This window comes from Aplidium turbinatum, chromosome 12 (assembly GCF_918807975.1).
Source record: "Aplidium turbinatum chromosome 12, kaAplTurb1.1, whole genome shotgun sequence".
NCBI classification, from domain to species: Eukaryota; Metazoa; Chordata; class Ascidiacea; order Aplousobranchia; family Polyclinidae; genus Aplidium; species Aplidium turbinatum.
The window spans coordinates 13,844,940-13,863,775 of NC_137483.1; the positions used below are offsets into that span (position 1 = coordinate 13,844,940).

Sequence of the window (18,836 nt, forward strand, 5' to 3'; positions counted from 1 at the left end):
ATGCTTTCATTGAATATTTTTATGGGGGGTCGCGAGGCCACATTGATTGCTCTGAGAGGGCGCGCTACAAGAAAGGTTGAAAACCACTGATATAAAAATAATTTTCATCATTTTGTATGTTAGCCTATTAACTAAGCATGTTCAGTTGTTCACACTGATTGCTACCTATTTACACAAGCCTAAGTGTATACTTATTTGAGCAAGCATATAAATCAATGCACCATAATTATATCTGTCACTTGTTGCATTTTTTCCAAATATTATATGAGTATCTTGCTTGCAATAAACTTAGTATATATATATATTTCTTTTGTTATCAGAATGGATAAACACACAGCACTTTAATTGTAATTTTAGTAAATTTGTATTCTATCTTAATAGAATAAAATTGATAAAACATGTTTCAAACTATTGGTGCAAACCCTTCGAAGTATCCAAATTCCTTGGACAAAGAGGATTCGACTGAAATGACATATCTCAGACCTAGAGGAAATGGTACAAATATTCAATCTTACTCAAAAGAATCGACGCAAGCCCCTCCTGCAGATGTGGTTTATCTTGAAAGAGAAATTATGGCAAATGACACACTGCAATCTTTTTCTCTTCTGTATGGTTGCACTGTAAGTATTAAGTACAAAAACATAGAAGTAACCCATAACCTTCTAGGCTTCTAACTGAAGATGGCTGTTGGCTATGAAGTAACCCTATACCAGGGTTTTTTTAACTTTTAGGGCTGTGCTCCCTTGACATCACTTGTAAAACTTTGTGTCCCCCTTCTCATTTAAGTTATAAATCAAAGTCCAACTACATAAATTTTACATGTTTTGGATATAGTTAGTTTCCTATTTTCCATTGTACATAAATCAAAAGATTAAATAGATTATACTCTGCTTTTCTTTGCATTAATGAGAAGGAGATGTAGCTGCTTTTTTGAAGCCAGCAGTTTAATTCGTGGTGTAGTTTAAGACAACGCGCATCGCATGTCAAATTCGCAGCTAAGTTTGTTTCAAGCTTGTGTCTTAACACTTGCAACTGAACAAAAACAACTTTCACTCACAAAACGTAACAAACAGACATTGTTAGCGAACAATGGACTAAACAACAATCACAAGAATAAACGCTGGAAAATAAAGTCAAAACTAGGTCACATTTCCAGTCAATAATTGTGCACTTTTGTAAGACAAAATGTGCTACCGGTACCAAGATTTCTGTTTTCCACTTGTAAAATAAGTAGAATACTCGTGCAATCTCCACCACCTTCGCGCCCCCTTGGAGAATCTTTAAGCCCGCTAAGAGGGCGTGTCTCCTAGTTTAATCAAAAGTGGAAAAAAAGGAAAAAAAGCTATTGATTTGTTTTCTCCTAGTTTAACCATCACTGTCCTATACAGTTATGTAAAATACCAGGGGCTGTGCAGTTTAACCAAAAGTATTTGACTATGTAAATGTCGAAGGATTATTCCCAGACTTTCCATAACCTAGGCTGTATTGTCTATATAGCCTTGTGAAATTTTGAGCTAGTATTAAATGCTATATCAAAATAACTTTGGTTCAATAGTAGGTACAGTGCATCATTTGAAGTGCCGAATGAATTTTTTGTTATTATCGAAGGAACTTTTATCTTTCTACAGTATCATATTTAGTGTATTGCAGAATCAGTTTGCCAAGATTTCAAACAGAAGCAATTTTATGTAATTATCAAATTAGTGTAAATTGTCTGGGATTTCTACTCCTTGGCTGACATCAGGCATGTGCATTGTGCAACCTTTTTTATTCGCGGACCAAATTTGAAACTTTGAATGATAATGCGGCCGCATCAATTTTTTTAACAAGAAAATTTAGTATCATTTCCTTATGAAAGTAGTAAGTCAAGAAACAGATTTATGTATGCCCTACCTTGTCATTACAAATTTTTGTTCCCAAAAACCTGAAAACTTTCCGAAAACGGTGGTGGCATATGCTCTCTGCACTTCAACAGCAGTACTGTGACGTCTTTTCACGATACCATTATTTTGAAAACAAGAAAAAATTGGGAAATGGCGGATATTGACTGAAACAAAACATTCTTAAGTTCAGCCTCAAAATCAAGCTAAAAAATTAAAAAGGTTACATGAAAAAAACAAGCACCAAAACAAACAAACTGCAAATCTGAAAAAAATTACGCAAACTCAAAAAAAATAAAAGCCCAAGTTTATGGGAAAACTTCAAAGCAACACACATCGATGTGCTAATTTCGTATTGTAAAATTGTAAACCAGCATTATTATATTTACGTAATACGTATATATCACAAAGCTTCAGCGCAACATACACAGCGCGCGAAAATTTACACTTGCTTTGATGGGAACCACATCAGAAAGTGCGCTCAGCTATTCACAAACTTTTGCGATTCATTACTCCCTCAATCCGATTCAACCCCCAAAGATGAAAACAATGAAGTATAATTTGAGAAGGCTTGTACACAACATACATTTTCAGTGTTATGCTAAATGATACGCGGGCCGCACAGAACAACATGACGGGCCACCGACCGCTCATGTCTGGCTTACACGATAAAACAAACTGTATGGTAACTGGATCTGTTCATAGATTTGGACAATTAATATGTTCCTGTTCTTTCTTCTTTGGCATATATATTACTTTGTTGATGTAGTTTTATATGTTATATAATGTAGTTTCTTGGATTGTAATCTTTACATTTATTTAATCCCAGGTTAACGACATCAAAAGAGCTAACAGTTTAATTAATGAACAAGACTTGTTTGCTTTGCGCCGCCTAAAAATTCCTGTAAAACGTCATGGGCTCTTAACAGAAAAAGAGGAAGAGTTAAAAAGACGTCCAGATGCTTCGTCATCATTGACTAGCACTCGATTGTTCTCTTCTTCAAATCACCATAGACCACGTCATAAAGATGACAACAATAAAAATGCGTCATCTGCCTTTCATGATGTATATCATAACTTTGAGGAAGAACTTGACTCTGTGGACACTTATGAAAGCAACAGTCTCTTAACTTCCAAACCTCCAGTGCATTCCAAGGATCATGCTGTGGACTGCAATAACGCCAGTAAGTTTTTGAAAAACGTTGACAAAGAAATACGAAAAAACGTTAAAAACAATGACAAACTTGATCCCGAGAGAAATGAAGTCCTTGAAGAAGTTGTATCAAACCTCGGTTCTGTAGGATACCATCCTCTACCTCTTCCTGGATCAGGTTCTCCCAAGGAGTATAATGGTGCTAGCTGGGGTATCAAAGGGTCAACGTTAATATTATGTTTTGTTGCTATATTAGCGATCATAATTTTTGTTATTGTTAAAATGTATGTCAAGGAAGATATTTCGAAAATGACAACAACACCAACTACGGATAATGTATGACTGTCAATTTGTATTGATATTTTATTTTTTTCCAAGGCGTTTTCCTAATATATCTATTTTCTGTTCAACTGTTTAGTCTTAACGTTTTAAATTTTTCAGCAACACAAGTGCATCGTATTTTCTTTGAGCTTTTTAAAATTTTTAGTTGAAATTATATCATGACAAGGAAAGATTCACTCTGATCATGGGACATCTAACAAAGACCGATTTCTAAACGTATGAACTATAATGTGTCATATATTGATTGTAGTGTTTCATCTTTGTAGTCACATTATTTATTAGATTATGTGCAATAGTCGTTCAGTCAAATTTTCCTTTGTATCACCTGAGCAAGCCAGAGACTTCGACATGTGTTCAATTATCTCAATACGGATACATGACTTTATAGATTTCAGATGTTAGAGACTTTTGCTGGTGTTGTCGTAAAGTTCCACATCAACTTTTTCACCATTTTTTTGCCTAAAGTTTAGTCTGCAATTAATGTTCTGATTTTAGTACATTGTAGAAGAGAAAATTTGATGTTTTTTCTTCCTGTATACAATGGTATATCGTATCGTACGCCATGTGTCAGGCTTGTCAGCACAACCACTGAGTGTTTTAACACAACCATCGGCTCGGTTACAATCGTCAAGAAACTATTGTGACGTTATCGTGACTCATTCACCACAAATATAGATTTGCTGAATTTTCTCAGCAGATGTGATCTCGATAACATATAATGACGATTCACGCTTTGCGAGATTTGTTAATCACAAGAAACATGACAATTTAAATTGAAACAAGGACACAAATGAATAGATCACATGTCTTATAGTTGCAATATTTTTCAAAGCAGTTGTTAGAGCAATTTTTGCTGTTTTTAGTGTTCAATGTCGTATATTGATAGTACGTCTTCATACATTTGATCAATATCATCAGGATTCCCAAACAGCAAATCGGTCGTTTTTTTCACATTGATTTAACGTCTGCTCACTTTGAATTAATGTACAAAGCGACATTTGCTGTTGGTTTAAAGGTTTGTGGCGAAACAACGTTTTATGGTTTATTTGTTATAGCGTTTTAGCTGGTTTTTGTGTTGTTATGTTGCCAGATTTGTCTTGTGCCATTAAGTTAGTTGATGTTTATTGTACGTACCGTAATGCCGTGTGTTTCAGCCATCAAATTTTAACTAAATAAATTATGTAGATGACGTTACCTTGACAAAACTGTACACGCCTTTACATCCCGTCACTTCAGGGGCGGATCCAGAGGGGGGCGATTGGGGCGATCGCCCCCCCTAAAACCTAAGAAAGTAGCTTTATTTTTCATTTATATGTAGGCTATAGGCTACGATTTGGAAAACGACATATCGAAAGCAATGTTGAATAAGTCTTTCGCCATGTTCAAAGATTAGGTTAGTTAGGCTAAGGTAGGCTATAATAATAACATAGTATTGAGGGCTCCAACTCGTGTCCGAGCATTGGTTTGTCTTCAAATCGAATTTGGCTTTGGATGGTGATGTCGTATGTGGCTTTGGAGGCCCAGTCTATGATGGAAAAGACGTGGGCAAAAGGCACATTGTATGGAGGGCGTGGTAGTTTTAGTTTTTCTTTTCTAATCTTTCGTTTTTCTTGGCCATTTTGTATTCCCTGGTTCTTGGACATTTTGCCTTCCCTGGTTCTTTTTCTCCAGAGCGATCTGTCACTAACATAGTAGCCTATAAGCAGTGCTATTTTCGTAAAAAAAAGCACAGGGCACACTGTTAGATTTGCCAAAATGAAAAATAATACACAACTCGCAAAATAGGCTACTAAGCTTTGTTCTACCATAACATGAATTATCAAAATTGGACGAGAGGTACAAAATTGTTTATTTTTAGAAATCCAGAGGGTATACTATTCGAAAAAGCAGAGAGTATACCCTCGAATACAGCACTGAGTATAAGGCTATTATTTCGTCACATTAGTCTAATTACCGAACGAAATTACTAAAATTTAAAAAAGTTTCCAAACTTTTTGCCGGCACTTGAGCATAGCCGCAACTTTGGCGGTGGTCACAGCGGTAAACCATAATCTCTTCGTGGGAAAATTGTAACGTAAGATTCCCAAATCCGTTCGTCTGCATGCAATGACCCAAAAATAAACACACTTTCGAAACGTCTATTCAAACAGTGTATTCCAGTAAAATTAGCCCGAGGCTATCGAAATGACTGGTGCAACGCCGTACACCTAAAAACTGTCACTACAATACAAATTACTTGGATAAAAGACGGAACCTTTGTCCAGCTAGCAAGCACTAAGCCAACAGTTAAATGTGCGGCCAACTTTCAAACAATCATTTTATGAATGACCAGAATAGATAGCAATATCTCAAATTCACGTATGCAGTACTGTGACGCAATAATGAAAGACAATTATGAAGTCATTTCAACAGGTGTTTAAAGCTAATGTAATATTTCCTGTTTAAACAGGCCCAAACAAGTCCTAACAAGTTTGACACAAGTCTATGAACGATGGTGCAATTTTGGCACATTTTCTAGCAACTTCCATGACGTAATATTCAGTAGACTTGAACGGTTTTATATGACGTTTGATTTGTACAGAGATTGGCCGTAACAGGCGGTCATACGTGGAACTAAAGCCATTGGAATTCTTACATATGTTTTGAGTTGAAGAAGTGTAATTATGCGAGGTTAATTTGTAAGCTTATTTTTGTAGAGCATTTAATATGATATCTCTCTTTTAGTCTTAAAGGAGCTGAGGATTGAGGAGCGACACCATAATGAAACTATATTGCAGTAGGCTATTACATGCTTTAAAAGTTGTCAGCAACATTAAACGACGCAGATCGCAAGAAACCTTGGATTTTTATATAAAAGAGTGACAGGTTGTGTTTCGAAAGAACCGTTAGAGCATGGTTGTTGCACAAATGCCTGCAGTTAGCATGCTTCCTTGATTACTTCTGCACTCCTTTTGTCACGTGTACTCCGCGAGGCAGTACTCTGTTTTATTCGTATCATTTCATTCTGGCAGGCTAGCGAACAACAGCTTCTTTTGTTCTAGTTCTAGTGTTGAGTTTAACAATCTTACGTTGTGTATTTTGTTGCAGAAATTGCGATTCGATCATTTTTCTTTTGTTAATACATTTAAGAAAAATAACCGTCTTTGTTCATGATCGAATCGCAATAGGATAAGGTTAATTTAAAGAAATTTGTGGAATGGTGGTGATAACATGCGCCTTTCCCAACTGTAATTTTGAAACAGCCGACGTGCCCGAAGCGGTTGCTTGTGTGGTGCTGCAAAGTCACACGTACAGTCATGCTGCTACGACGCGCAACGCTCCAGCGCCCGTAAACCTTGGCCCGAAGCTAAATCGACCTACTGTAGATATTGGAGTTTCTCCAGAAGAATGGAGCGTGTTCACCAGAAGATGGAAGGCTTTTAAAGAAGGTTGCAGCATTCCTGATGAAGCAGCTTCAGTCCAGTTATTTCAATGTACCGGCCAAGCCCTAGGGGACAGCCTTCTCCAAGCTGACGCTGAGACAGTGAGCAAACCTGTAGATGAACTTTTGCTTGCAATGCGACAACTGGCCGTTATACCTGTCGCCACAGGGGTGTTACGGTCGGAGTTTATGGCGATGCACCAAATGCGCGACGAAAAATTTCGCGCTTTTGCAGCTCGTGCTCGAGGAAAAGCGGATATATGTGCGTTCACTACGAAATGTTCCTGCGGGCTGAAAGTTAGTTATACAGATCACATGATCCGCGACACACTACTCAGTGGAATTTCGGACAGTGAGATTCGTCGCGAAATGATGGGAATGGACAAAGTATTGTCGATTCCCATCAACGATATCATCGCCCTTGTCGAGATTAAAGAAATGGCTCGCAATGCGGTACCATCTCATGACGTTTCGGCAGTGTCGACGTTCAAGCGCAAGAAAAGCCAAAGCCCTATTCCAAGAGACCGTGGACACATCCAGGCAGCACCTTCCTCTCCCAATTGGTCACAAAAAACTCACTGCCCTAAATGCAATAGATTATTCAATCGTTACAGAGAAGGCCCCAGAGGTTGGAACACTACGCCTTATTCCCTTTGTCTCGAATGCTTTCGGTCATCTCGTCATAAAAACAAATGGGGCGCTCCTCCTAAAGATGCATCAGTCGGAGCACTCTGTGTAGCACCTACTGTACCTCAAATAGGCACATTTGCCTCAACACAAACTGACATCGCAGCCCGAGACCCAATGTTCTCAACAATTCGTGGTCCTCACCACACATTCCAAAAAGGGCATTGGACACCATCCCGCATGCGAGAACATCCCACAGTTCGGGTAGACATATCTATGGATGACTCATGTCATCAAGGCAGGTACACTAGCGTGATAGCACAAGTAACAGCAATCGCAGATACTGGTGCCCAAATAAATGTATGGTCACTGAAGAACTTTGTGCAATCCGGCTTTGGACAAGAGACCCTTGTACCCGCACCAAACCTAATAGCTGCAAATCGCTCTACTATTTCCATTACAGGAGCATTTCGTGCCATCATTCGGGGTACAGCGCACGGCTGCAATGTTGAACGTCGGTGCATGATTTACATCAGTCCAGACGTTGACAAGTTATACTTATCTCATGACACACTATTGCATTTAGGTGCCCTATCCCCGAAGTTCCCAACTCTAGGGGAACATCAGATCAAGCAAGAAATGGCGCACAATCTTATCGAACCAGAAATCAACGTCGTCAGACTTGTCAACGGTGGATGCACAGTACCCAGCAAGCAACTGGAGTCGTGCACTTGCCCTCAACGTGGTGCAGTTCCAGCTCCCCCAACCAAGCTTCCGTTCCCATGCACACCTGAAAACAATGACAAGATGGCAAACTGGCTACTCCAGAGGTACGCCGCATCCACTTTCAACACTTGCCCGCACCGCGCGCTACATTGTATGGCTGGTCCTCCCATAGAAATACATGTTGACCCCAACGCGAAACCAGTGGCCGTTCATACACCAGCGTCTATCCCCTTGCATTGGCAAGAAAAAGTACACGCTGATCTCCTCCGCGACGAGGCTCTGGGAATCCTTGAAAAAGTCCCCCACGGCGAACCCACCACATGGTGTCATCGCATGGTTATCACACGCAAAAATGATGGCTCACCACGCCGTACTGTCGACCTGTCCCCCTTAAACAAATTCTGCCAGAGAGAAACCTTCGCCTCCGAAGCTCCATTCCAGCTGTCCCGTCGTGTCCCCGGAAACACTTGGAAATCGGTGACTGACGCATGGAACGGCTATCACAGTGTTCCACTGCGTCCTTCTGATCGGCATCTCACAACTTTCATCACTCCCTTTGGAAGATGGCGCTACACTAGGGCACCGCAAGGATTCCTATCCTCTGGGGATGGCTACAATCGCCGTTTCAATACCATATTAACCGATTTTGTGCGCAAAGAACGCTGTGTCGACGACACAGTGTTCTATGATAGCCAACTGGAGGAACATTGGTGGCGAACCATAAAATTCCTCACTTTAGTGGGACGGGCGGGCATTGTCCTTAACCCGGACAAGTTTCAATTTGCCCAACGCACCGTAGATTTCGCTGGATTCCGTATCTCAGAAGCAATGGTCGAGCCCCTCCCTAAATACTTGCTCGCCATCCAAGAATTTCCAGTCCCGAATAATATCACAGACATACGCAGCTGGTTCGGATTAATCAACCAAGTAGGAAACTATGCTCAACTGCGTGACCTAATGGCACCGTTCAAGCCGTTCCTTAGCCCAAAGCATAAGTTCGAATGGTCTCAGGAGCTGGATTCCGCATTTGCCGCCTCCAAATCGGCAATCGTTGATGCTATTCGCCATGGGGTAGAAATCTTTGATCCCTGCCGTCGAACATGTTTGCGCCCTGACTGGTCCAACAAAGGCATCGGATATTTCCTTCTCCAAAAACATTGCGTATGTGCTTCCACTATACCGGACTGCTGCTCATCAGGTTGGAAAGTGACTCTTGCAGGATCCCGATTCCTCTCATCGGCCGAACGACGTTATGCTCCCATAGAAGGCGAAGCCCTAGCAGTTGCGTGGGGCCTAGAACAGACAAAGTATTTTACGCAAGGCTGTGATAATTTGGTTATTGTAACGGATCATAAGCCATTGGTAAAAATATTCGGTGACCGTACGTTGGACGAAATCACTAACACTCGCCTGTTTCGTTTAAAACAGCGTACACTAATGTGGCGCTTTGATATCGCACACTTACCTGGCACAACCAACTGCGCAGCCGATGCTGCCTCACGTCACCCAGTATCATGCGATCTCATTGCTGTAGCGTCGTGTGCAGAAAATAATGTAGCAGAAATGGCGCTGGTTACTGCCATACAGGCAGATGCCGCCCATGCCTTTTGCTTGCAATGGCCTGAAATCGTTCGGGAAACAGCCGCCGATCCAAACCTTAGCAAGTTAATGGTAGCTATTGAAACGGGATTCACCTTTCCCAACACCGGCGACATTCGCCCATATCTCCCCTATCGTGACGGGTTCTTTGTTGAAGACGACGTTATTCTATATCATGATCGTATTGTTGTACCACCATCGCTTAGGCCTAGAGTACTCTCAACGTTGCATGCTGGTCATCAAGGTGTGTCTGCCATGGAACGCCGGGCACGTGCTATAGTATTTTGGCCCGGTATGACTAATGATATCCATGCTATTCGTGACTCGTGTACTTCATGTAATCGTAATGCTCCATCTCAAGCAGCTCCTCCCCCGACGCCATGTGATCCCCCAGCTACACCATTTGAGAAAATTTTTGCAGATTATTTTGACTATGGGGGCCGTCACTTTTTGGTCATTGGGGACAGATTCTCTGGGTGGTCGGATGTATTTGCCACGCCATCAGGATCGAGTGCCGCAGGAGCAGCTGCTTTGACTCAACTCTTGCGCTCGTACTTTGCCACGTTTGGTGTTCCTGAGGAAATATCTACAGATGGGGGTCCCGAATTTACGGCTGCCGTCACTGAACTCTTTCTTAAAAATTGGGGTGTGCAGCACCGCATATCGTCATCTTACTTCCCTCAATCTAATGGTCGAGCTGAGGTGGCTGTCAAAACTGTAAAACGCTTGCTCATGACTAATGTGAGCCCAAACGGAGACCTGAACAACGATTCCTTCTTACGTGCATTGTTACAGTTGCGAAACACACCTGATCCTGACTGTGACATCTCTCCAGCAGAGATCGTGTTCGGTCACCCTCTGCGCGACGCATTCGGTTTTGTAAACCGCCTAGTCAAGTTCTCCAATCGTCACATTCGTCGTACATGGCGGGATACATGGAAGGCAAAGGAAGACGCCCTTCGCCTGCGAGCTGGTCGAACCGATAAGGCGCTGTTTCAGCATACTCGTCCTTTACGTACCTTACAATGTGGAAAATGCGTATTTATCCAAAACCAAAACGGCAACTATCCTCGAAAATGGGACAAAGTGGGAATGGTTGTCGAAACGTTGCCGCATGACAAATATGTAGTGAAAGTTGACGGGTCGGGCAGAATCACAAAACGGAATCGACGTTTCTTGCGAGTAATTCCACATACTAAAGCATGTGCCGATCCCATCCCTCCTCAACCAAACATCATTGCTCACCCACAGAGCCTCCCATCATCTTCTTTTGCCCAGCCTCCTGAAACGGACTACTGCCCTCCCCACCCTCCGCATCACGAAATAGGCCCTAGCCCAGAAATTGGAGAATCTCCGATGTTGCTTCTCGATGCAGATCACAGTCCGCCCGCACTCACCTGCCCGACACCAGCCTCAAGCCCGAAGCTTTGTGAGCCACAGCACTCACCTGAACCTCCAAAGCAGCCGCTACCGTTCGATTCAGTGGAACCAACCGAACCTACAAGTGGAGTCCCTCACATTGAAAAATCGCCTGTTTTGCGCCGTTCCACGCGGTCCCGACGGCCGGCATTGGATTTAGACGCATCCTCTGGTCAATGGGTAATCAAGGGGTCGAGCTCGTAAGTCTACAGTTTCGCCTTACGAGCTGGGGGGGATGCACAAATGCCTGCAGTTAGCATGCTTCCTTGATTACTTCTGCACTCCTTTTGTCACGTGTACTCCGCGAGGCAGTACTCTGTTTTATTCGTATCATTTCATTCTGGCAGGCTAGCGAACAACAGCTTCTTTTGTTCTAGTTCTAGTGTTGAGTTTAACAATCTTACGTTGTGTATTTTGTTGCAGAAATTGCGATTCGATCATTTTTCTTTTGTTAATACATTTAAGAAAAATAACCGTCTTTGTTCAGTTGTGATGCCAGTTTTGTTAGCACTGAACTGACTGGGGAATGTTCTGCTGCCGTCGCTAATGTCAGTGATAGGCCTACCAATAAGACTTCCATTATTCGACAGAATAACGTAGGATGCCACATTGATTCGATTTCTAATATTGATGACTTAACAAAATGCGAGTTTCTAAAGAAACCCTGGAGACCTTCACATGATTTTAATCTGCCATTTTCTACTCGTCATAAAAAAGGAAAGGAAGAAAAAAGATGCTGGAACTAGTCCCACTTGGATAAATTTCCATGGTTGGTTTATTCTGATGCCAAAAAAGGACTATTTTGTAAATATTGCAGCTTATTTGTTATTGGCCGCGTGTTGAAGGATCTCACAAGCACGTAGGCCTACCCCTTCAAAAACTTGTTACAAAGCCTTTGACTGTTTTTGCAAAGCTTCTTGAAAAAGATGGCGATCTAACAACTCACGAGAAACAGCAGTATACCATAGAGATGCAGTGGAAGGGGGTAAAGATTTTCTGAAGACCTTCCACACACCAAGACAACACATTGCGAACCAGTTATAACAACCTCAATGTCTATAGCCTATCAATATTATGCTGTGACATTGCGAAGATAGAATTAATTACCTGTTATTATCTTTCGGTGGCCAATTTTTAAATTGCTGTGGAACAATCAAGAGTGAAACCATCATCTCAACTATAGGCCTAAATACGGCTAGGTTGTTCAGGCTTTAAGTTCAACTTGACATGGCAAGGGCACATCAGCCCTTTATCCCTTCCTTTTTGTTTAACAACAGCATTGTTGAGTTTTTTTTTTAAGTTATAGAATTTCTCATAATTAGTGTTCGAAGTGCTCTCAGAACGCACCAAATTCAACCTAAATTTTCTAGGGAGACCTCCCGTCGTTGTTCGTGCCAGGCTGATCACTTGTCTGAATGTCAATGACATCGCCCCCCCTAACGTTAATACCTGGATCCGCCCCTGCGTCACTCCGTATCTTACAGAAATCTTTCACTGACACGTAAAGCCTCCACAGATAGTATAGAATGACTTCCCTTCCCCTTTCCTTTATGCTGTGGTTCCTAACTCCTTATCACATCGTTACCATATGGGCCTCACATAGGTATTAGGTGTACATTGAAAAAAATATTGTTGTGCGATTTCAGATCTTTTATTTTAAAATTTACTGCATCTCCAATGGCCTGGACAAGGCGTTGGCTTTCTAATAATACGAACCTGGTTCGACACCCGGCTTACGCTAGTTGTTAATAAACACCGCTCACCTGTGCCTAGGGTGCAATAAATTGGGTCGGCATAGTTACTGAAGGAAAGGCGGTCGAGAGAAAGCTGACCACCCTACTTTCGTGAGTGCTGAAGGCTTAGTACAGTGAGTACCTTATTTTCTCATCAACGACGCTTGGAATCAAGTATGGGATCACCTTCACCACTGCCCCAAAGAGGCCTTACAAGTTTGGGAACTGCTACTTTTAGGCTATCACCTTAAAAAGGAGGTAGTAACATAGGTGTACGGGAAGCATATTTTTTGGGGGTGCGAAAGAATTTTTGCCTAAATATAACCAACTGCGCCTAAATCAAAGTAGCCTACACACACATGTAAGAAAAAGCAATAATATAGCCTTCAAGAAAAAAAAGCATAAGGCATCACCTGACAAGACTTACACAAAGCCACTGGTATGGTAAGGATACCATAATGCAAATTTAAAAAACAACAAATTTATCAAAAGACAATTGAAGGGAGTAATTGACACTACACTAACGAACCAGTAGAATGCAGTACTACCTGGCTCTAAAACTGCAAAACTAATACTAAAAAGTATTGATTAGTAGATTAAATACACTGGTAGACTTTGAGGTATATATAAACAAATTTAAAAGAAGTATTCGTTTCGCCCACTTCGTTGTCCAAATATATTTACAATACGATTGACATCCACTTTATTTGTTGTTGGTTGATTGATTGAATATTTATCCTCGGACTGGGAAAGCTTCTTGAAGAGCGTAATCCTGGCGTGTTTGGCCCATTGTTGATCTCAGATATAACTTCAGTCGTCGTAATCCGGAAAAAGCCCTCTCAGCTGAACATGAAGTTGCAGGAACTGTTGCTAGAATTTTTGCAGCTTTTGCAAAGTGGGGCATAGTTTTATCTAATCCATTTGAAATAAGGGATTTTGTACATTGTAGCTACAGCAGTTTTTATTTCTTTGTTGCGAGTGAGATAGTGAAAAAGTTGATATTCCGATTCCAGGAAATCCTGTTCTACGGTGTAGAATCCAGATATCAACTTCAAGCTTTGTTGGTTGGCATTATTTCTCAGCACTACATCTGCAAGAGAAAGCAGTATCTTCGAACTTTTGTTCGTAAATCTTTCAGATAATTCTACAGTGACCCTGTCAATCGCATCATAGTAGCCTATAGCCTACATCAACACGAGCTCTTTCAATGTCAGTTTGTTCATTTTCTGTTTTGTAGCTTTATTTTCACCACACAAGGCTTGCATCCTTTTTGAAGGTTTGGATTGACGGTGCAAAGAAATACCGGTACTTGAGTCTCGTTCACTGTGTGTTTGAAAGCTTTATGAACATCATTCCAAATGTTAAAGAACTTTTCCTCATTCCTGTGATTTCTTCTAGTCCCAGAAGGAACTGGTCATCACAGCTACAAATAGACCCCTGCCATCAGCACAGGTTTTCGGGTCCTTTTCCTTTTCTCCATCTCCATCATTCTGATATGTGCTTCCATATTATCAAATTTATTAAATTTTGTCAAGGACTGTATGACTGTACTAAACAAGGTAAAAGCTGCATTCTCCAGCAAGCAGGAATTTATACGTTCACTTTTATAACTTTTTTTAGCAAGGTATCTTCCAAAAATTCTCTTTTCGACGATTAAGTATAGGGTAGAAAGGTATAAAATCTTGCCCAAATATGAAATATTGCCCTAATTCTCGACAGATTGGGGGTGCGGCTGCACCCCCGGCTCGTACACCTATGGGTAGTAATATAAGCATATGGTAATGTGACCAGTTGACCAAATTGTATGGACATGCATAAAAAAATATGAATTCATTCCATTACCTTTGTAGTGTTGTTAATTTCATGTCTTGATTTTAAAAGATAACATTACAAATATTTTTGCCGAATAAATTGCTGTGTTCCATATGTTTTAACACCCGTAGAATTCCTATCGAAGAAAATGGTGTAATTTTATTACGTAATTTATTTGTATTTTTGTTGTGTATGGTTGGCAATGTGACATGGCTGCATTTTTGAATAAATTAGCCTGCTTGGTTTATGTGCGTTGACCGTTGATTACCAAACAATTGAAGAACTGATGCTTGATTATCACAAACCATAGCGACCTATACGCCAATCTATAACAATAACTGGAGGCCAAAGAAATTTTGATTTTAAACTTTAGACTAAATGTACTTTGTAATACTTTTAAACGATAGTTTTGAGAATACAAAGTGCCAAAGTTTTTCTGTTCCTGTCACACAGTAGGCTAACAAATGTTTTTTGTCTTCTTTGAGCACTTTGGCCAGATCGTATTCAGCGTCATTTCTGCTTTGTTCAACCTGTGTTTGTTTACTCAACCATGCCCTTTGCACCTTGCATGGAGTTAGATGTAACTCACCAAGCAACTGCTCGTCGCCCGAAAACCAACGTTGTCTAGGTTCATTTTGGTGCTTTTTATTTCTTTTTGCGGTTTCGGCCTTCCAATATCAAATAAAACGTACTGTACTCATAATCTGGTTGTGTTATGTTGCATGTTTGTTAAGGTGCATCATCTGCCCTTTTTCGTTTAAATTTTGCTCTGCAGTTGTCAGAAGTGTTCCTTTTGTCAAAGTAAACACACCTGTGAAGTTTTATGCGAAATGATTTGGATCTAGGGGTACCACATCGCGAATGAATTTTTGACATATAGACGTCGAGCGAAAAATGTGAAAAGCCTTGTTTCAGATGGCATGTCTGTGGTATACATATGTACCGTTAGTCCAAAAGCGTTAAATCATTCATTTTAGGGTTTTTCACTCTTAACTGCACACCTTTTGATCATTATATTGCAAAAAAATATTCGCTGAACTTTATCTAAACTTTAACATTCACTGTTTTGGTCACAAAACACCAATAAATGCACATTGTGTTGCCGAATTTGCAAAATTCTGTATTTTCCGAATTGAAATAACTCAGTTAGAAAGGGCACAGTTGCCTGCTCAAAAAAATATGCAGTATCCATTGAACATTGTTGTTCATTTCCTTCTTCCGTAAATTCGGACGCTGCCGATAGCTGCCTTCAACAGTCTGCAGAACAGTTGGGAATCTCTGTTCAGACTTTGCCGATGAAACATAGTCGCATCCAAGCTTGACGCCCCGTTCAGCTGCATCATTCACTACTCTCAGCAGCCTTACAACTGTGCAGCAAGCTGCATATGAAGGACAGCTGTCTCACTGAAGAACATCTTCGTCCATGAAACTTGTACAATGGCCAAGCTTTAGTGCTGCAAAAAGGAACCAGGAATCTTCATTGATTAGATCAGCCAACTTGGTGGCTGACAACATTGGAATCAACCTTAGTTTTCCAAAACCTTCTACAAATCTTTTTAATGGCTGTCTGAAACTTTTCATTTTCTTCAGTATTGCTCTTGCCATTGCTGCTTTCTTAGCTGGCAGTGTCTTGGTGCTGAAAAGGGCTAAGGGAGAAAGTTCTCCAGACAAGTACCATGTGTGTAGCATGAAATATTTGAGCGCTACCTCTGCTACCAGCTTGTCTTCTTCTTTGTATTGGTGTAAGACTTCAATAAAGCGCAAGTCGTTTGTTGGTGCGTTGACTTGGCACGGTGCTAAAAACCAGCACCAGCCATAGCACGACAAGATAAATTTGACAAGACGTTTAAACTTTGCAATTTGTATGTAATACACCTTTTGCACGTCATGAACCAGTATGTCTGATAGAATGCAAAGGGATAAGTGTTCAACCATGTCGGAGTCGGTGTTTTTGTGATAGCAAAATACTGGATGCACAGTTGCTTGGGCATGTGTCCAGTGAAAGCCCTGGATTTCATTTTGCACATGAAAGGAATAATTCTCTGAAAAGTCCATTGCAATCAAAACATCACCTTCTTGCAAATTTTTTTTTCTGGACTTGATTGTGCTTTGGACACATAACTATGTGGAAGAAGTTAGACCAGCTTCTCAATCAAGGTTTCTATGAAATCTGAAACACTCGTGATCATCGTAACAATTTCTGCTCTATCAACTGTTGTCCACTGTTTAAAAGTGATGTCTTCATCATGATCCTCAAACAGCGAGTGAAGGTGGCTTCTTAAAACTTCTGAAGATGGACATTGGTCACACTTGCAAAACATGCATTCTCTTGAGGTAATATCACATACCATTAAAGAAAGCAAGTCTGTAAGATTCTGCCAAATGTCCCGCCTCTATCAGTAACTTGGAATTATCATGAATTAGACACACACAAACTGAATGGGTTCCGGAAGCTCCTGCCAAAACGCACCACTTTGGCCTTAATGTGCAAAATTTTGACAAACCAAACTTCATATCTGATTGTCTCTTTTAAACTCCTGATACAATAATTCATTTAGTGTCACCAAAACCAATCTGTTTTGTTGATAACATTTTTTGCCCACAGACACTTTATCCTTTTGACTTGGAAGTAACCTACTAAATTCATCATCTTCATAGAACTTCAACACAGAATCAATAATCTCTTGAGGGAAAGCCCTTTGTCGACGTGGTTGAGGTTTTGGAAGATTGGTTTTGGTGACACTAAATGAGTTGTATCAGGAGTTTAAAAAGAGACAACCAGATATGAAGATTGGTTTGTCAATATTTTGCACATTAAGGCCAAAATGGTGCGTTTTTGGTAGCAGCTTCCGGAACCCATTCAGTTTATGTTTGTCTAATTCATGAGAATCCCAATTTAACGTTGTAACTGTTGTATAAGACGTTGTAACCGGCCACGGAATTGGTTTTAACGTCCCCCCTCAGTCAGTTGTTTAAACTGTTCTACCTATCCTTTCTTCACTTTAAAAAATGCATGGTGCATTTACTACAGCAAACTACCTCATTTCTACTCAATTATTCCACTTCATATTTGGAAGCTAGAAAGCCAAGGATATTATCTTTCATTTAAGCCAAGTTGCAGAAAAATCGAAGTAGAGTGTTTTTTGCTATAAGCGATCAAAGTTTCGTCATGCATGAGTGATCACAAATAGTCATGTGTGAAACTAGCCACTTGGTGGCCTGTAGTGATATAACAACAAACAAAAAATATATCTTTGCAGAACCTCCTTACTTTGGATAACTCATATGCATTGGAATTTTCAAGTTACCATTTGAAACACCTTCATAATAGCCTAATAGGTCAAACAAAATTTGCAGTTAATTTTTACGCATGAGCGATCACGAAAAGGGCCAATTTTCAATCGCCGATATCTCAAAAAGTACTGGGCCGATTTTGGTAAAATTGGTATCACTTTTCTCAGAATTGCACAGAGATTCTACATATGAAATTTCATAAAAATCTACCACATACGGTTCCACAACTGTACCAGCAGCCACGAAATGACCCCAAAATAACAAAAAATGACATAATTTAATCCAATTGTGGTACCCCTAGATGTTAATGAATTCTTCTGAAAAGTTGCACATCTTCAACAATCATAAAATGGAACATTTTAATCCACTGCAGAAAATCAAAGAAAAAAATGAGGGGCAGATGATGCACCCTAAAAATGTTTGTATCATTCAAACATCGTGCGAAAGGTGTTGGGGATTCTTACTGAAAATTGTCCCATCATTGCTTTTTCATGAACGAAATGACATCCTCAATGGAAGGGGTTGCCAAACATATTGCGTTGTATGGGTTGGTGAAAAATAAACTTAGCGTCCTATGGGAAAAGATGATATCATAGCATACAATACAGCATCTCAACTCAACAAACTCGTCCCTAGATGTTTGCTAGCTCTTCTTCAAAACTCCAGTGCGGACATCTAACTCGCTAGCGGGAAGTTGCACTTATTTGTGCAATAGGATATAGCTTTGGCTTATCAAACAATAGTCTACTAGTTGCTCCTATAATTTATGTATCGCAAAAAGAGCGCAGATTAAGAAGATGTGTGGTAACTATGATGTACTGTAGTTTGAT

At 40.4% G+C, this 18,836-nt stretch overlaps 1 protein-coding gene across 1 annotated transcript; it reads left to right on the top strand.

Annotated features, from left to right (window-relative positions):
- The first annotated feature begins 397 nt into the window (after nt 1-397).
- Nucleotides 398-4,568, top strand: LOC145781126 (lysM and putative peptidoglycan-binding domain-containing protein 3-like). Its single transcript, XM_082592884.1, has 2 exons — nt 398-620; nt 2,710-4,568. Exons 1-2 carry the CDS (start codon nt 399-401, stop codon nt 3,373-3,375), a joined length of 888 nt encoding a protein of 295 aa, XP_082449010.1. The 5' UTR covers nt 398; the 3' UTR covers nt 3,376-4,568.
- The last annotated feature ends 14,268 nt before the right edge of the window (nt 4,569-18,836 follow it).

Excerpts from the sequence above, each read along its gene's own strand:
- LOC145781126 (XM_082592884.1), top strand. The coding sequence starts at position 399 with ATGTTTCAAACTATTGGTGCAAACCCTTCGAAGTATCCAAATTCCTTG. Across the intron at positions 621-2,709 it reads CTCTTCTGTATGGTTGCACT|GTTAACGACATCAAAAGAGC; the intron begins GTAAGTATTAAG and ends ATTTAATCCCAG.